At 36.5% G+C, this 19,363-nt stretch overlaps 1 protein-coding gene and 1 pseudogene across 1 annotated transcript; one reads left to right on the top strand and one right to left on the bottom strand.

Moving 5' to 3' along the window:
• Positions 1-1,084: 1,084 nt before the first annotated feature.
• On the top strand, positions 1,085-1,828 carry LOC106794344 (uncharacterized). Its single transcript, XM_014761591.1, has one exon. It carries the CDS (start codon positions 1,085-1,087, stop codon positions 1,826-1,828), a length of 744 nt encoding a protein of 247 aa, XP_014617077.1.
• A 16,090-nt stretch (positions 1,829-17,918) lies between these two features.
• Positions 17,919-18,239, bottom strand: LOC100784502 (14-3-3-like protein; annotated as a pseudogene).
• Between the last annotated feature and the right edge of the window lie 1,124 nt (positions 18,240-19,363).

A 19,363-nucleotide genomic window follows, 5' to 3' on the forward strand; every position in this document is an offset into this window, starting at 1 on the left:
TTATTGATGGGGTGTGGCTCCAGCAACCCAATACAGTGAAAAATGCAGCTGCTAATTTTTTCCATAACAGATTTACTGAACATAACTACTCTAGACCTTCCTTGGATGGGGTTTTTTTCAATTCTATCTCATGGGCAAAGGGAGCAGCTGACTGCCCCTTTCTCTGACCAAGAGATCAAGGAAGTTGTGTGGAGCTGTGGAGGTGATAAATGCCCTGGGCCAGATGGCCTTAACTTCAATTTTATCAAAGAATTTTGGGATGTGCTGAATCCAGAGTTTAGAAGATTTGTGGATGAGTTCTATGCTCATGGAAGCTTTCCTAGAGGCAGCAATGCTTCCTTTGTGGCCTTAATTCCTAAAATGAATAACCCTCAGTCTCTAAATGATTATAGACCTATATCTTTGATATGATGTACGTAGAAAGTGATAGCCAAGCTGCTGTCTAACAGATTGAGGTCTGTCATGGATGGGTTAATTGATGAATGGCAGTCAGGCTTCACTAAAGGAAGGCATATTCTTCATGGTATCTTGATCCTCAATGAGGTGGTTGAGGAAGCAAGGAGAAGTAAAAAGCCACTGATTATTTTCAAGGTGGATTTCGAAAAGGCTTATGATTCGATGTCTTGGTCTTTCTTGGATTACATGCTGTTTAGGTTGGGTTTCTGCTTAAAAAAATTCCTTGGGTGAAATGGGCTGATATTTGCTTGTCTAAGACTGATGGGGGGGTTTGGGGATAAAGGACATTTCTAAATTCAATGTAGCTTTGATGGGAAGATGGATATGGGCCTTTGCATTTGATTAGCAACAGCTTTGGGTCAAAATTATAACTTCAAAATATGGTGGTTGGTCAGAATTCCAAAATGGTAGAGATAAAAGGGGTTATTCCCATTGGTGGAAGGACATTAGAAATCTGTATCATCAGTCGGATCACAGTATTTTTAAAAACAATTTGACTTGGAAGGTTGGGTGTGGGGAAAATATTAAATTCTGGACAGATAAGTGGCTAGGGGAAGATTACACTCTTCAACAGAAATATAATCAGTTTTTCCTGATAAGTAGACAGCAAAAAGCCCTCATTTCAAATATGGGTCATTTTACTCATGATAGTGGGAGGTGGGACATGAGGTGGAGGAGGAATTTCTTTGATCATGAAAGTCATTTAGCTGTGCAGTTTATGGAGGAAATCAGCTCTGTTCCTATTCAGAGACAGGTTAAAGACACTATGTTGTGGTTGGCTGAACCTAATGGACAATACACCACTAAGTCAGCTTATAGATTACGCATGAACACCAGCTCATCAAGTTCAGATGGGAAGATCTTTAAGACAATTTGGCAGCTGAAAATCCCCCCTTGGGCAGTGGTCTTCTGTTGGAGACTTCTTAAAAATAGACTCCCCACCAAGGATAATCTCTTAAGAAGAAATGCCATTACTCAGGAAGCTAACTGTCCTTTGTGTGGATGTGTGCAGGAGGATGTGGGTTATCTTTTCTTCAACTGTAAATTGGCAAAAGGCCTGTGGTGGGAATCCATGAGCTGGATCCGGGTAGTAGGTCCCCTTCCAATTACCCCTGTTTGCCATTTTTCTCAATTCTGTGATGGCTTTGAGGCAGTTGTGAATCATAGTACAAGGTGTGGGTGGTGGATTGCCTTAACTAGCTCTATATGGCAGCATAGGAATCAATTGATTTTCCAAGGAAAACCTTTTGATCCCTATAAAGTCATGGACCATGCTATCTTTTTAGCTTGGTCATGGTTAAAGGCTAATGACAAAGACTTTAGTACTTGCTTCAACCATTGGTCTTCCAATATAACGAATTTCGTTGCCTAGATTGGTTTGGGCTTGTATGTTTTTGTTGTATTAGTTTGGATTGTTATTTTGGAGGGCAGCACTTTGGTGCCTTGTAACTTCTATCTCTGGTACCACTGGTACTAGTTTATATATTAATAATATATATTTTCTGCCTTCCAAAAAAAAATGCAAACTGTGAACCTCAAACATAGGCTAAAAACCTGAAGCATAGATAATTGTGGAGACCTGGGCAAGAAGTTGAAGCAAACTCAAAAAAAGCTGAATGACCTGGAGAATTCTGTCATAGCTCACCCCTCTGATCAGCAAGTCCAACAGCTCAAGAAAATATAGTCTGACCTATGGGAGCAGTCTTTTCTTCATGAATCAATAGTGAGACAGAAATCTAGAAGCAAGTGGATCAAAGAGGGTGATGGTAACACCTCTTATTTTCACAAAATTATAAATTTTAGCAGAAGAAGGAATGCCTTGAGGGGGCTGCACATTGAGGGCAGTTGGGTAGACAAACCTGCTGTGGTTAAGGCTGCAATCCTCCAGCATTTCCAAGGCAGATTTGCTGAACCTTCCTTGAACAGACCCAATCTAGATGGGGTTTCCTTCAATGTTTTATCCAGTAACCAGAGAGATATGATGGGGTTTCATGAAAGGTGGATCAGATGGATAAAGGGCTGCCTTTCATCAGCATCCATATCTATTCTAGTGAATGGAACCCCAACTAAAGAATTTTTATCTTTTATTGTTTGCAGAAGTGGGGAATGGACAATTTCAACAGATAGCAATGCAGAAAGCAGGACTAGTAAGTTTTTTTTCTTTCCCACTTTTGCATACATGTCATTTTCTTAAGCTAACTTTTAAATTTACAATTCACAATTTATATTTTAGTTCACTTAGGATAGGAAGTATTAGAAAACTGTAGTCGAGAGAATTTTGAGAAACTCAAGCTAAGTGTTCAAGAGACTAAATGTGTATTCTCATCAATGATAAGCTAGTAGAGAGAGGTTTATATATGAAGAGAAAATGAGTGGGTCGTTATCGCATTGTTACAATAGCAAAGCCTGGGACAGATGCAACTGTTATGACTAATACTAACATACTAATAGCAACTGACCTGCACTAACAGATAAGGTTGCCCCATACAGACCAGTATACACTAATAATCCTCCCTCAAGCCCAGGGAGGATGAGATAATTTTGCTTATTAATTCCAGAAACTGAGCTTGGCTTTTAATTTCAGAAAGAGAGTAGGAGATAGGGTGGTAGAAACTTGAAGCTTAGGAAGTAGTGTTCGAATCCATAAGATTTCTGAGGTAGCTGAAGCAAGACTGCAATATTCAACTGCAGTAGGTGGCCACAACAGTTTGCTTTTTGTGGTACTAGGACTAGGAGACTAGATTAGGCCCAAGAAAAATGCACACACTAGAGGTTGACCTGCGATCATCAGAATTGGAAGCCCAGTCAGTGTCTCAGTAACATTGAATTTGGAGAGGAGAGTGAGTAGGTGCAGGCTGTAAATGGTACAGCTTGGAGGAGATGGAACCTTGGAGATATCTAAGGACCCTCTTAAATGCTTTCTAGTATGATTCTAGGGGTTTGTACAAAACTTGACAGACTTTGTTAACAGTGTAGTCAATTTCTAATCTTTCAATGGTTGAATATTCTAAGGTGCTGATAGCTGAACAATACAGAGTAGGATCAAAAACATATTATGCACCCTGTCTTGGGAGTTTTTTTTTGTCTCCAATCATGGGAGATGAGATGCCATTAGAATTAGTCGTATTGGATTTAGCAAGAAGATTGTAAATATATTGGCTCTAAGTGACAAGTAGAGAACCATCAGAAAGATGCTTTACTTCAATGCCTAAAAAGTAATCAAGATGGTCAAGCTGTTTTAGGGCCAAGACTGATTTCAATCGAGTGATCAATTGTTGAATTAAAATAGGAGAGTTCCCTGTAAAAATAATATCATCAAAGTAGACCAAAATACTGTGCAATAACAATGATTGCTATAATTATTAATAATGTTTCTAATATTGTCACTTGCAGTTTATTTTGAACTTGTCAACAAGGATCCAACTGCATGATTAAATTTAATAAAATAACAGGTATAGCAAAAACGTAGAAAGAAAACTAGAACTGGTATTGATTCATATTTCTTTTTGGATTTGAGAAATGGATTTAAAAACATATTTTAAGAAAATGGGTTAAACCAATGTTAGAACTGGTTTTGGATTTACAAGTGGTTTTTAACCCAAAATCAATTTTAAAACTAGTATTGAAAGTGGTTTTGGATTGGAAACCATTTTTAAAATTAGTTTGGGTTCTAAACCAAGTTAAAATCTGGTTTGCCAAAAAACCTATTTTGGTTATAGGATTTTACCTATGAGTATTATCATAGTTTTTTTAAATACTTTTATATACGGCATTTGTAAGTTGAGTTTACAAGTCGAGTTTATGGAAATTTCACAAGTTTGATAGCCTCTCTAGATTTTGGTAACCTTAATGTTAAGTAACATTAATAAAGATAGTGTCTTGAGTCGTCTGCTGCCTGTGCCTTATAAACCTCGAGCCAGTAACAGTGCTTCAATCTCCTCGATGTGGAAATGGTTTGAACTTGCTACCGATAAAGGTTACTATGGCATCATATTCATCTGGTAGGCCCTCAACAATGACATCTAATTACTTGAGTTGAGATAAGATCAACAACAAACGGGGAATCAATGATGGCTTTGATGCGAAGGAGAAATTTTGAGTGAGAGATTTCCAAGTTTAGTTCTTTTATCTCAGTGTAAAGTTGTTCAATTGTGAAAATGATTGTGGATTCACTCTCGCAGATGCAGCCCAGATTCATTTTCTCAAGATCATTTGGTCCATATTCTTGATACCATACGAAAACTATAGTTCGGACTTCAGAGAAATTTGAAAGTGTATTTTAATTTATGATAAACCAGTACAGAGAGGTATAGGAAGAGAAAATGAGTGGATCACAACCATACTGTTACAATATCAAAGCCTAAAAGCAGATGAAACTGTTCTAACTAATATTAACCATGCAGCTCTTTGAAAGTGGAAGGTGTGAAGTGGAGACATGATCAGATTTTGGGAGGACAAATGACTTGGAGAGAACATATCTTTAAAGGAAAAATTCCCTACGCTGTATCAAATCTCTAACCAACAACAGCAACCTATCAGCCTCTTGGGAAGTCATAAGGAGGAAGGGTGGGAATGGAACTTTAAATGGAGGAGAAACTTATTTGATAATGAAGCTACAATGGCTGCTGAATTCCTAGAGGAAACAGTAGGGCTAGCAGTACAACAACAAGGAGCAGACTCATGGGTTTGGAAGCAAGACTCGAGTGGAATCTATTCGACCAGAACTGCATATATGTTTTTGCTGGGGGAAATAAGGGGGGAATTAGAGGATGGGAGTTTCTCGCTTCTGTGGAAACTTAAAATACCACCTAAGGCAAAGGTATTTACATGGAGGCTCATCAAAGACCGTTTACCAACGAAGATGAATTTAAGAGGAAGACAAGTGGAGATAGTTGATCCATTGTGCCCGTTCTTTAACAATTTGGATGAAGATGCAGTGCACCTTTTCTTCAATTGCAGCAAGGTACTTCCCTTGTGGTGGGAGACAGTCTCATGGGTCAAATCAGTGGGTGCTTTCCCAAAAGAACCAAAAGACCACTTCATGCATCATAGCAGATCGAATGCTACACGAACAAGGCTTTTTGTATCACTAGAGGGTAGATTTTTATTGGGGCTTTAGCAGATGTATTAGCCATAATATGGTTCCTAATTAAACTGTATTAGTTTTTTTCTAAGCAACCATATCTGTGGGATCCTATCTATGTACAAAGTACCTCTAGTACTTCATCACTATTTACATAATGAAATATTTATATATTTTTGCCGATAAAAAAAACCATGCAGACTAATAGGAAAGAACAAAATACTAAACATTTATTTAATTAAATCTAATAAAAAATTTACTTCAATCACATTATTTAACAAAATACTTGCAAGGTCTGTAACTTCATGAACTAAAGAGCAAATACAAACGAACAAAATACAAATACATCCAGTAACATCAAATGACTCAAATCCATTACTTCAAAATACAAATACCCAAAGGAACTACAACACAACATATTTTAATTATTAGCAACAAGCATATTCTCTCATCTTGGTAAGAACCACAAATAGAGATGCATATACTCACCGATTGTCAATTGTCGTCAGTGTTGGAGATATTCCTAATCAGCACTGATCACTTAGCAGCACACAGAACACAAGCAACAACGAACCTTGACAGCGACTAAAGAAGACGAACAAATCACCTGAGCAGCAAAGTAGACATCATATATACAAAGTTAACCAATTGGTTTCAAAACATGACAACAAAGACATACCTTCGATGGCTTCCCTGGGAGTCTTAAAGCCAACCACAAGTGACTTCCAAAATCGATTCCCACCCTTTCCGGGACTCTTTCCTTTCCTAGTTTTCTTCGAGCTGCGAAAGTGAGCAAATGTTAAAACGAGGAACGCCTAATGTAAAAACAAAAGGACGTACCTCAATCGATAAGTGCCAGACACGAACTCCACAAAGACGAACTCCACAATGTCGTTGCAGTCACGGAAGCGCAGCCCAGTTTGCAACAAAGACGAACTCAGACAGAAGAAGAAAGAAGAAAAACGCCCTGGGAGTCTTAAGGCGAACCACAATGGACTTCCAAAATCGATTCCCACCCTTTCCGGGACTCTTTCCTTTCCTAGTTTTCTTCGACCTGCAAAAGTGAGCAAATGTTAAAACGACGAACGCCTAATGTTAAAATGAAAGGATGTACCTCAATCGATAAGTGGCAGAGACAAACTCCACAAACACGATCTCCACAATATGGTTGCAGTCACGGAAGCGCAAGCCAGTTTGCGACAAAGACGAACTCAGGCAGAAGGAGAAAGAAGAAGAACGATAGGGTTCGAGCGCGCGGATTGTGCAATTTTAGATTTTTAATATATAATGATAACAACATCGGTTTTTTAAAAATAACCGATGTTAACATCAACTAGGTAACGTCGGTTTTCTTAAAACTGATGTTAACATCAACTCGATAACATCGGTTTTTCCGAAACCGATGTTAACAACGACATACTAACATCGGTTTTTCCAAAACTGAAGTTAACTACTCCATAGTAACATCGATTATTTAAATAAATGATGTTAATATCGAGTAGTTAACATCGGTTTCGGAAAAACCGATGTTAACTAAGTCTACTTATTTACAAAAATGCCATCGCGCTTTTGTTAACATCGGTTTTGTGAATAACCGATATTAACCGTGCGATGTTAAATCTAAAAATTGTAGTAGTGTTGTATTTTTGGGAGGCCCTTGGGCATTCCGGAGGAATCTAGATTCTTACTTGTTTATCAGAGATATTACCTTTAATTTGGTGGACACATCTCCTCAGGCCATCACTTTCTCTCTCCAAAGACGAAATCTTCTCTGGTCATGCTCTGCAGTTTACGCTTCTCCCAATCCCGCAATAAGAACGATATTCTGGGATTATCTCGTTAACCTCAAGCAGTCTATTTCCGATCCCTGGATCCTTTTTGGTGATCTTAATGAGATTCTTTATTCAACAGAGGTAACAGGGGGCAGCTTCAATGCCTCACATGCTTCCATGTTTGCTCATTCTCTTCATTCCTACCAGCTTAATTATTGACATGAACACTGTTGGAGGAATATTTACCTGGCGTCGCAATGGGCCTAATGGCAGCCAGATTAACAAAAAGTTAGATCGTTGTTTGGCCAATTCTGATTGGCACTTAACTTTTCCTCATGCTTTGGTTGAGCTTTTGCCTCCTTATAACTCGGACCATATTCCGATATTTTCCTCAGTTGCAGTAAGTCATATAGCAAGACCACTCGTCTCTTTCATTTCCAGGCTGCGTGGCTCACTCATCCAAGGTACCCTATTGTGGTTGAATCGGCCTGGGACAAACCTAGCATGAGTGTTCTAGCTAAGATGAACCATGTCAAAAAGGATTCAATCAAGTTCAATACGGAAATATTTTAGCAATATTGATGTAGCTTCACGTGGAGCTTGTAAGCCTTGGATCTTCTTCATCAATGGATTCCTTTGCTTCTTGAGGTCTGATTGCAGCGGAATTGAGAAGGAGAAAGATGAATGGAGACACTACTTCAAGTAGAGGATGAGTCTAGAAGAAACTCATCACCACAGGAAGCCATGGATAAAAGCTTGAAGGTAGAAGAAGATGAATGAAGGGAGAGGAAGAGAAGAGCACAAAATTTAGTGCCTCTAAAGAAGTATGAACTTTGAAGTTTAATTCTCAAATGATCAAAGTTGAAAACATGCACACACATGACCTCTATTTATAGCCTAAGTGTCACACAAAATTGGAGGGAAATTTGAATTTCAATTCAAATTTCTCTTGAATTTGTGGAGTGAAATTTTGGAACCAAAATTTCACTAATTATGATTAGTGAATTTCAGTTATGGTTCAGCCCACTAATCCAAGATCAATTCCAAGATTCTCCACTAAGTGTGCTTAGGTGTCATGAGGCATGTAAAGCATGAAGGACATACACAAAGTGTGACTATATGATGTGACAATGGGGTGTAGTAAGCAAATGCTCACCTCCCCCTCTAAAATTTAATTGGATTGAGCTTCTACCAATTCAATTAAATTTATTTCCCAACACACACATCAAATATTCACTTAGTGCATGTAAAATTATAAAACTACCCCTAATACAAAAACTAGTCTAGGTGCCCTAAAATACAAGGGCTGAAAAATGCTATATTTCTAGGATATCCTACCTACATTGTGGAGCCCTAAATACAAAGGCAAAAAAAATAATGAAATCCTAATCTAATATGTACAGAGATAAGTGGACCCAACCTTGGCCCATAGACTCAAAAATCTACCCTGAGGTTCATGAGAACCCTCGGGCCTTCTTCAACAGCTCTAACCCAATCCTCTTGGAGCCTCTTGCTCATGGCTCTAGTAACTGATCCCTTCCTAGGGTGGATTGCATCAAATATCTTTAAAAGGAAGAGGCAAATTGAAGCCAGAATTAATGGGGTGCCCAACTAGCTTGAATCCCATTCTTGGTCTAACTTTATCTTTCAAAGGCAATATGATTAAGTGTTGGTCCAAGAAAAACTTCTTTTGGTTCCAAAAATCGCGAGAGAAGTGGATTAAATCTGGTAGCAAAAATACCAAATATTTTCACACTCAAGCAATCATTCGAAGAAGAAAGAACAAGATTGATAGTCTGATGATTGATGGAGTGTGGTGCTTAGATGAGGATTTTCTTAAGAGAGAAGCCTTAAAATTCTTTAAAGATTTGTTCGAGAGCCCTAAGTGTTTCCCCTCTAGTCTTGTTTTGAATACTATTCCAAATATTTGCCATGAGATGCACCAAGTTCCGTTGAAGCCTTTTACTAGGTTTAAAGTAAGAAAAATGTCATTTTTTATGGATTCCTATAAAGCTTTGGGCTTAGATGGGTTTCAACTAGTGTTTTTAAAGAATTTTTGGAGCTTAGTAGGCAGTAGGCACCGACGTATAGGAGTTGGTGGACTAGGCATTACTACAAAAAAAGTTTTCTATGTCGGTTATTTGTTACTTTCCACGATGGTTTTCAATCGATATCGAAATTGCCATTGTGAAAAGTCAACATTTTCCTTTGACAACGGTTTTTACATCAGTTTGCATAATTATGGTCATGTTACTTGTTATTGTTTCTCTTGCTAATTATGGTCATTTGATAATTGTTTATTTCTTTTATAATAAACTCATCCTTGCAATTTTGTACCGTGTGGTTGATACCTATGATGATCATGAACCTTCGTTCATGGGAACAAATGAACAACAATAGACAACTGGAGGGAGATTCTTTTTGTGGGAGTTGCCAAGCCAACGTGATAATGCTAGAATTATTTTAGGAAATAGTTGTGTTTTGTTATCAACTCCTCCGTAGTGGTTCCATGATTCTTTTTGGTTTAGGCATGTCAATCTTGAATTTAGATACATGTAAAAAAGAAAATTGTTTTTTGTCATGTGAATGGTGTATAATGGTTTAAGATATACATATATATGTTTTTATTTAAGTGTTTGTGCGTTGTTTGGTGAATGTATATCGTGAAAAATTTACTCTTGTTTTCATAATCAAATTAATGGAGATTTCATTTAAAAATTGAAATTACACGTTTAAAAGTTTGTAATATTGTAGCGACGAGGCAGATCGTTACATTTGTAATATTGTAGCGACAAGGCATTCACAGGGTTAAGCATGTAGAAGAAGCAGGCTTAGTTCCTAGGTTCAAAAAGGAGTTTTTGATCGTTGGTGAGAACTATGTGGATGATAGCTTGCTCTTGAGTTTAAGGGCTCTTCAGTTTGACTTTGCATGGGAACATTGTAGCAAAAGATGTTACAGTCAAGGGTAAGGTGTCCTACTATAAAGCTGTGCTGGATTCAGTTACTCCTATTACCACTCTGCAATAAGGTTAATTTGATCTAAAGATTATTGATTTATTTATTGTGTTAATAGATTGTGGGGGTGAACAAAGACAGAGTGATGGCTGAGTTGGAAGGGCTTAGAGGATTTGTTCCATTTGTCGCAAATATCAACGGTTAACTCTTGACTTGAGTTGTATTGACATTTATGGACTTAGCATCAGGTTTAAACTTTATGCATATCAAAAGTTTCAAATTATAGGGTGGGGAACTAATTCTGTGTTATACTAATCAATAGTAGCAAATTATTGGTGTGACATTTACCAACATACCATGTAACAATTAAAAAATATCTTATATTCTCATTGAAGTTGAAATTGAGTGATGCACTTTTCTTAACAGAACTTGTATGCTTCAACAAGTTATATAAATTGGATCATTTTATGAAATAAGTGTCTATTCAACCCAATAGGATTGGTCAATTAATATGGGTCAAGGTAATATGTATAAGATCTTATGTTTGAACCTCAATATGTCCTTGTACAAAAATAAATGTAACTTTAGCATTATAATTTCTTTTATGTTGTTGTCTTGTATGATTGAGGCAGTGTTCATGTTTAATGTATATACATATTTATCATAATTTTTTCATCATTAACAACTTTCATGCCAAATGTCACAAAAGAGTTCAACCAAGTACATAGCTTATTAGTCATATACTATGTTGCATTTATGACTCATTTTCATGTCATTTCAAGATAAAAACTTGGAGTCTGCTCAGGCAAATTCTCAGAATTATGACTCTACTGCATATATTTAAGGAGTTCCCGATTAGTAAACTTACATTAGAAAGTAGACTTTCTAAGTTGGTTCTTTAAAAAATCGTCTTAGAAGGTAGACTTTCTAAGACGATTCTTCGAAAAATTGTCTCAGCAAGTAGACTTTCTAAGACAGTTTTTTAGAAAACCGTCTTAGAATCTTCATTTTTTTTAATTTTTAAAACAAAAAATATTCTAAGATGGTTTTTACGCAAACCGATGTAAAAACGGAGCTTCATAGTAGGACACCTTACCCTTGACAGTAACATCTTTTGCTACAATGTTCCCATGCAAGGTCAAACTGAAGAGCCCTTAAACTCAAGAGCAAGCTATCATCCACTTAGTTCTCACCAACGATCAAAAACTCCTTTTTGAACCCAGGAACTAAGCCTGCTTCTTCTACATGCTTAACCCTGTGAATGGGCGCCTCTTGTAGTGGCAAATGTAACGACCCGCCTCGTCGCTATAATATCACTAACTCTTAAACATGTAATTTCAATTTTTTAAATGAAATCTCCATTAATTTGATTATGAAAACAAGAGTATATTTTTTACGATATACATTCATCAAACAACGCACAAACACTTAAATAAAAACATATATATGTATATCTTAAACCATTATACACCATTCACATGACAAAAAACAATTTGGTTTTTTACATGTATCTAAATTTGAGATTTAATGCCTAAACCAAAAACAATCATTGAACTACTACGGAGGAGTTGATAACAAAACACAATTCTTTTCTAAATAATTCTTGCGTCATCACGTTGGCATGATGACTCCCACAAAAAGAATCTCCCTCCAGTCATCTATTCTTGTTCATCTGTTCCCACGAACGAAGGTTCGCGATCATCATACGTATCAACCACACGATACAAAATTGCAAGGGTGAGTTTATTATAAAAGAAACCAACAATTATCAAATGACCATAATTAGCAAGAGAAACAATAACAAGTAACATGATCACACACAATTATCCATCAATTCAATATACACTTAACAACCATTCATCAACTTTTCCATAATTCCAATCAATCATGCTCAGTATGATACATGCACCTGACCTCAACTCTCAAATGCAATGTAGTACCACTCGTCAGGAAATAGCCTGAGCGTGTCCACACGACACTCATACTCAGGAAAACTAGGTAGCAAGTGTTGAGGTCACCCTGTCGTGCATAGGAAACTCCACCCATCCCCCCCCCTCCCCGCCCTTGGTGATCAGCCCGAGTCATAAGGGAGTTCCAAACCGAGTGACATGCTCCCAAGTACAAGTATTTTCCCTCATGAAAAACTACAAGTACTTACTGAAAAAGTTTATACTATCTCCATGTAGAATGAAGTATGACACATGGATACCATCAATGCACTGATCGTGGATAATTAAAAATTCTAAGTGACCCCTTCACTCTAGAGATGCTTAAAACTCTTTAACCACTCTATTTCCCCCACTAGGGATGTCCAACTTGGTCACTGCACCTCCATATACATACACAACATACATCATCATTATGACATTATCAACATCAACATTTCATCTCAATGTCATTATCAACATCAATATCATTCGATCTCAATGTTATTCTCAACATCATCTCATCTTAATGACATTATCAACAATAACATCATCTCATATCAATATTATCATTAATAACAACTTCATCTCATATCAATATTATCATAAACACCAACATCGTGTCATATCAATTATTATCATCAATAACAACATCATAAATAATCACATTCCACATGTACATACATATAAATTTCATGCCTGAGATTCACACTCCCTAGGTCTTCAGACAACATAAGTCTAATAAAATGATAATGTCATTTATCAATAATAGATATATCACATTCCATTAGTCGAAATCATTGCCTTTCTTGAAAACCAGCATGCATAGGGACAAACATGCATTCCCATAATTGGGTTCCCTGACCCCAATTATGGTATCAAAGCCATAAATTATAATAAACTCCCCTCACCTATTGTGAGCTCTCCGTCAGCTCCTCTTTGCGTCGCTCAGAGGCCTCTTATGTTCACATTTGTCAGTCTAAACGAAAAGTTCTATATACCAAGGTTAATATCAACAATCAGGGTCAAATACCCCTATCAAAATAAAAGGGACTAGGGTGTGTGTTGGGTTCTACTACAAAAAGAAATCATTTTGAAATTTCGATCACGCCAATGTGATCGGAGTTCAACGAAGGTCACGAAAAAAACATCAATTTTATAAAAAGGTAAATTTTACAACATCTCATTTTCAAGGGTTTTTCAAAGGACATGTAAAAACATCCTATTATGTACCCAAAACACAAGAGACACTGAGAGAAGCTCAAACTAACTAGGAAAAAGGCATAGAAGTCAAGGTTACCTCAGAGAAACTATGAAAGAAAGGATTGAGAGCTTGTTTCTCTATTGAATCCTTGAGGTAGATTCTAAGAATTCTGATCCAGTTAAAGCATTCCTCTCTGTGTAGTGGTCCGATGGCAAGCAAGGGCGGCTTGTGGTGACCACTAGTGGTCGTGGGTGGTGGAGAAGAAGGTGTTAGGGTTTGGGTGGGTGTTTGGAGAGAATAAGAGTGAAAATTGTATTTTTCATACTGAAGAACTTATTTATAATTTACAGATCTTGATTAGCAAGCTCATCTCACTAAGCAAAATTCAACTTTTGGTGCTAAGTGTGACATTTCGCGCTAAGCGCAATTTCTCTACTGGCTGGAATTGCGCTTAGTGCACTGATCTCACTGGGCAAATTTTCTCCTCGAGTTGGAATTGCACTTAGCAGTTAGTGCGCTTGTCTCGCTTGGTGAGATGTCCGAAAATGTTATTTTACAAATCCCTACGGTCAAAGCGTAAAGACGTGGGTTACGAACCTATAGTCCAAATTTAAGGCGATTCAATCGTTAACGAGTCCAGGATCGTGATTTTACCGGAACAGGTTTGGGTAAAACTTGAAATCTCACAATTCTAAAATAGGTCAATCAAACTCCACATAACATAACATCCACATCAAGCAATCACACCTAGCTAATTCACACAACACCCCAACTCATCCAAATCAATCAAATTATCAAATAGCACAAGAAATACATTAAATATCGATTTTCAGCTAGTGAAATTTCAAGGCGTTACATCAAATATGTCGAAGACTTTGCAGCGGTATCAACAACTGCTCCATTAGCATCTGTGTAGAACAAAATGCCTTTAATCTGAGTTAAAAATGAACCCATCATTAATTAGGCCCAGCTTAGATATACACCAATAAGACAAGAGAATAAGGTCCCGATTGAATAAACTTTTCAATAAGGAAGTATAGTAGAAGAAAATAAGAAGATATCATAATATAACGAATTGAAATTTTATAAACTAAAATCAATTATGCACCTTGACTTTTATAAACTATGGTAATTGAAACCAACTTTTGGGATTGTTGGGTCCAAAAGGAGGGTTTGGAGAAAAGATAAGAAGATAAGAGTGGGGAGCATTTGAGCCCGCTAAATTGCAGAGGCAAAGATGTGATGACAATGGCAATGGCTGTGATGATGCCATTGGCTCAGATAAGGTGTCACTCTTATTATCACCCATTCACCCCTTTCACTCTTATATTCATAACATGAAATTGGATCATGCAATTTTCATAACATGAATTGATAGATTCAATTGTCCAAGTTTAGAGGGTGCAATACTTGTTTCTCATGGAAGCCAACCACTGAGGTAATTGTTCTCAAATTCCAAAAGGGCCAACTCAGGCCAATAAAGAAAACCATTTGGAATTGATCTTATCAAGTAGCTCTGTCCCAAACGAACTCTTTTAAGTGTGTAGCATTGTCCAAGATCGACAGGCAAAGATCCAAAGAGAAGATTGTTGAGCAAGATCAAAATCCTAAGCCTCCTCCCAAGGCATAGAGATTTAGGCACCAATCCAGTGAGCTTGTTTGTTGAGAGGTCAAGCTTAGCTAATTTACCATTCTGGCCAAGCCTCGAGGGAATGGCACCTATGAAGTTGTTCTGCCAAAGCTTCAACACTTCCAAGTTAGGCAGCTTAACAATGAAAGGTGGAATTTCACCATGCAACCTATTGATGAACAAGTTCAAGAGTGTGAGCTCATGAAGGCATGCATGAGAACTCATTAGGGATGTCTCTTGTGAGCTCATTGTTTGATAAATTGGTGTTTGGACATTATAATTTAATGAAAAATTGGTCCCGTAAAACCTTAACAACAAGACTTAATTGTTACATTTTTTATATATTCATGGACTAAATAAAAAAATAACATTCAAGAACTAAATTATCATTGGTTTACTCTTAGAAACCAAAATAATTATTTATTCAAAATAATTTTTTAGCATAAATAGCAGCTGGTGATTGTAATGAATACTAAAGCAGATGAGAACTTCTCTTCAACAAGCAAATAGTCTATTCCTATGCAAGCTTGACCACTGCAAGGTCACCACTTGCCTCCTACAATTCTTTTCATTGCCAACTTGATGCCCACAAATGAAAAAAAAAAAAGAAAACTTAATTAGACCTTGAAATTGAATGTGGCAAGCATAATAGTAATATTAATAACTCATATGTGAACTACCAGTGAAGGAGACATGTTTTCTTTTAGAGAGAGATATAAAAGGATTAACAATCATTTACAGAAATACAAGCTTCCTCCTTCCTGCAAAAACCTTGTTTGGTTTTACATATAATCCAAAGTACGACAGTAAAGGAAATGGTATTTAAATTAAGATAAATCTCATCTACAAAATATAAAGAAACAAGATCAAATTCAAAGTGAGTAAATGGTGAGCAACATTAGCTAAGATCAAATATTTGATAATTTGCATGGTAAAATCTTTGTGACTATGAGTGACAAAAATCTAACAATCTTGGTACATATAAAACATCACAGAAAATGAAAAAAAAATACATATGCAAGACAAAAAAATCAGGGCAAATGATCATACTAGTCAAACTTTCTTGCAGGAGACATTATTGTGGAATACACAAATGAAAGTCCAAACTCCACAGATCCCTTCAAATAATTTGATATCATATATTCACAAAGAAGCATCTAATTATAGGTGATATTATTGCTTAGCAATGAGAAAGACAAACATGTAGTACTACTCTAAGGATTGGGATGGTACACACATTTAGACACCAACATCATGCTTTGGTTCCTTATCCATAGCCGAAAGACAGAAAGCCAATTTTTCCTCGAGAAGAGACACTAAACAGAAGGGAATTTGAGTCTTAGTCACACAATATCACATCACATGGTTATATATGATAGAGGCATAACATATGCTTATATAACCAGATAATCTTAAGTCCATATCTTATAGTAGTATAAAAGAAGCTACAACAAAAGAACCAACTCATCCTAAAATTTTCTATACATACCTTTTCTATGTACAGTTTAGAATCAAATACTCAACTCATTTTGGTAAATAGACAACCAGTAAACAAAGAAACAATAGTTCACAATTTTGGTCAATAGAAATATCAATGACAAATAGACTAGCACAAAATCCTCATTAAGTTTGAAGCAGTAGAATGTTGAGCACTAAGATGAAATGTTGAACTCACCAGCATAATGTCCTCGTGGATTTGAATCCGGATACAGTGACTAAAGACGCTTCACCGGACCCCATAATTTTCTATAAGAAGGAGTCTACATAAAAATAACAACAAAAAATTTTGAAATAAAAAAATTGCACACAAATGAAAACAAAGTCCAAAAGCTCATTAGCAAAAAGTTGCTTGGTATGAAAAATAATACCAATGAAGAATATTTTGTTACATTTTTGTCACAGTAATTATTCATAGACATCTATTCCACCCTCAATCACCATGATGGCATTAGAGTCCAAGTAGGGAGGAATGGTATTTGCAAGAAAATAAGAGCATGTTAGAGCTTGCTCTGAAGGTTTAATGACTACAACATTTCTAGCAAATATTGCCCCAATTATTGGATCCAATGTCAGTACTGCAAAATAGTGTAAATATATTAACATTTTTGTGATAAGTTTAAAACACCAAAATATGACAACAATTGAAACATTGCTAAACTTATATTCAGCCTGGTCTTGGGGTTACACGAAATTCTTATGAGGTAAATAGTACCTTAACCTTTGAGCACTTATAATTCCATAAATCAAACAAATCATTCAAACAAAAGAAAGTCCATAGTTCTAGAAATCCACAAATCACATCACAAAATGGAAGTAACCGCTGATAAAACACACACGCACGCAATAACGATTCAATAATTTCATATTTTCAATTTTAAACAAGAAATTTCAAAACCTCAACTTCCTTCACTTCAAAAAGCTGTTATTTTTAACCTAAATTTTGCAATGCAAAATCACATGTTTTGAACCATAGATGAAACACGCACACAAAAACAACTTAGCAATTCAATATTTTCAATTTTAAACAATTAATTTCAAAATTCCAACTTTCTTCCCTTAAAAAATTGTTATCATAAAGATTCCACTATCTCTAACCTAAAATTTGCAGAATCACATGTATTGAACCATAGATCAAACACGCACGCAAAAAAAATTCAATAGTTCAATATTTTCAATTTTAAACAAGTAATTTAAAAAATCAACTTCCTTCACTTCAAAAAAATTACTATTACCATAAAAATTCCACTATTCTAACCTAAAATCCACCAAATTGTGCATGTGTGAGATTCCCTCCCGTGCATGCAAACAATATACACATAATCAGTCAAATTGTAAATAGATCAACATTGCGAAAAAAAATTAAACGAATTGAAAGAAAAAAGAAAAAGCAAACTTAAGCAGATTTGTAGGCAGAGAGCGTGCTCTTAGCGTCCTCCTTGCAGTCGGTGCTAGTCTTGAACTCAACGAGGTACCTATTGTAGTCTTCTTTCATCTTGAAGTAGAAGACCTTGGAGTCGTCGGAGGTAGCAGAGGGGACGAGGCGCGTGTTAAGGATTCCATCACAGATGTTGGAGAGTTTGGCCTCAATCTTGGAGTGGTAGTCACAGATGACGACGATGTGGTGCTCGTTGTTGTGGCTCTGCTGCTTTTGCTTGATCAAGGGAATGATGCGTCAGGAGGCGCTACGCGCCCTGATCACGTTCTTGTAGGCGAAAGAGATAGAAAGAAATTATGTGTGAGAGAGATAGACAGAGGGATTCGCTCACAACAAGCAACAAATAGTGGGTTAAATAATTTCAAAGTGTAATTGGTAATCAACATTAACCATCGTTGAACGTGACTTTCTAAGACAGTCTTTATAAAATCGTCATCGTCGAAGTTGTTCATATTACAAAATTGCTACCACAAAGACATTCTAAGATATGGTTTTTGGGAACCGTCGTCATTTCACCATCGTAGAATGCAGTTTTTTTTAGTAGTGAGACATTTTTCACTAGTAACATCAATCCTAGCCTTGCAGACACATTGATAGTCCCTACTTCTAAGGTTGATAGTCCTAAATGCGTCAAGGAATTTAGATCAATCAGTTTGTGCAATGTTCTTTTCAAGACTATCTCAAAAGTACTAGTTTAGAGAATTAGACCCTACCTAGATGATCTTATTGGCTCCCTTCAGGGCAGCTTCATCCCAGGCCGAGGTATAGGGGACAATGCTCTCATCACATAAGAGATTGTCCACCACATTCACAAAAAAGAAGGTTGAGATGGTTATATTCTTTTTAAGATTGAGTTCGTGAAGGTGTATGACAGGATTGGCTAGGGTTTCTTAGAGCTAACTCTAATCGAATTTGGCTTCCTGATACAATCATTTGTCTTATAATGAACAATATAAGAACAACTTCTCTATCCTTAAAATGGAATAATGAGATATCTGAATCTTTCTTCCCAACACGTGGACTTAGACAAGGTGACCCTCTTTCTCCCTATCTCTTTGTCCACTGCATGGATAAGTTGGCTCTTCTTATACAAGAGGAGGTTCAAGACAATTCATGGCAACCTATCCATGTTACACGTGGAGGTCCCAAGGTGTGTCACATTTTTTTTGTGGACAATTTCCTCTTATTTGTCAAAGCAAAATCCTCACAAGTCAAACTTGTCAAGCAAGTTTTGGAGATGTTTGGTTATGTGTCTAGCCTTAAGGTCAATCTTAAGAAATCCAAGTTTTATTGTTCTAAAAATGTCCCTGATGCTAAGGTGAATAAGTTTAAGGAAATCCAAGTTTTATCATTATGGGAAGAGTAAAAAAATCTGACTTTGCCTTCATTCTTGATAAAATGAA

This window comes from Glycine max, chromosome 9 (genome assembly GCF_000004515.6).
Source record: "Glycine max cultivar Williams 82 chromosome 9, Glycine_max_v4.0, whole genome shotgun sequence".
NCBI lineage: Eukaryota > Viridiplantae > Streptophyta > Magnoliopsida > Fabales > Fabaceae > Glycine > Glycine max.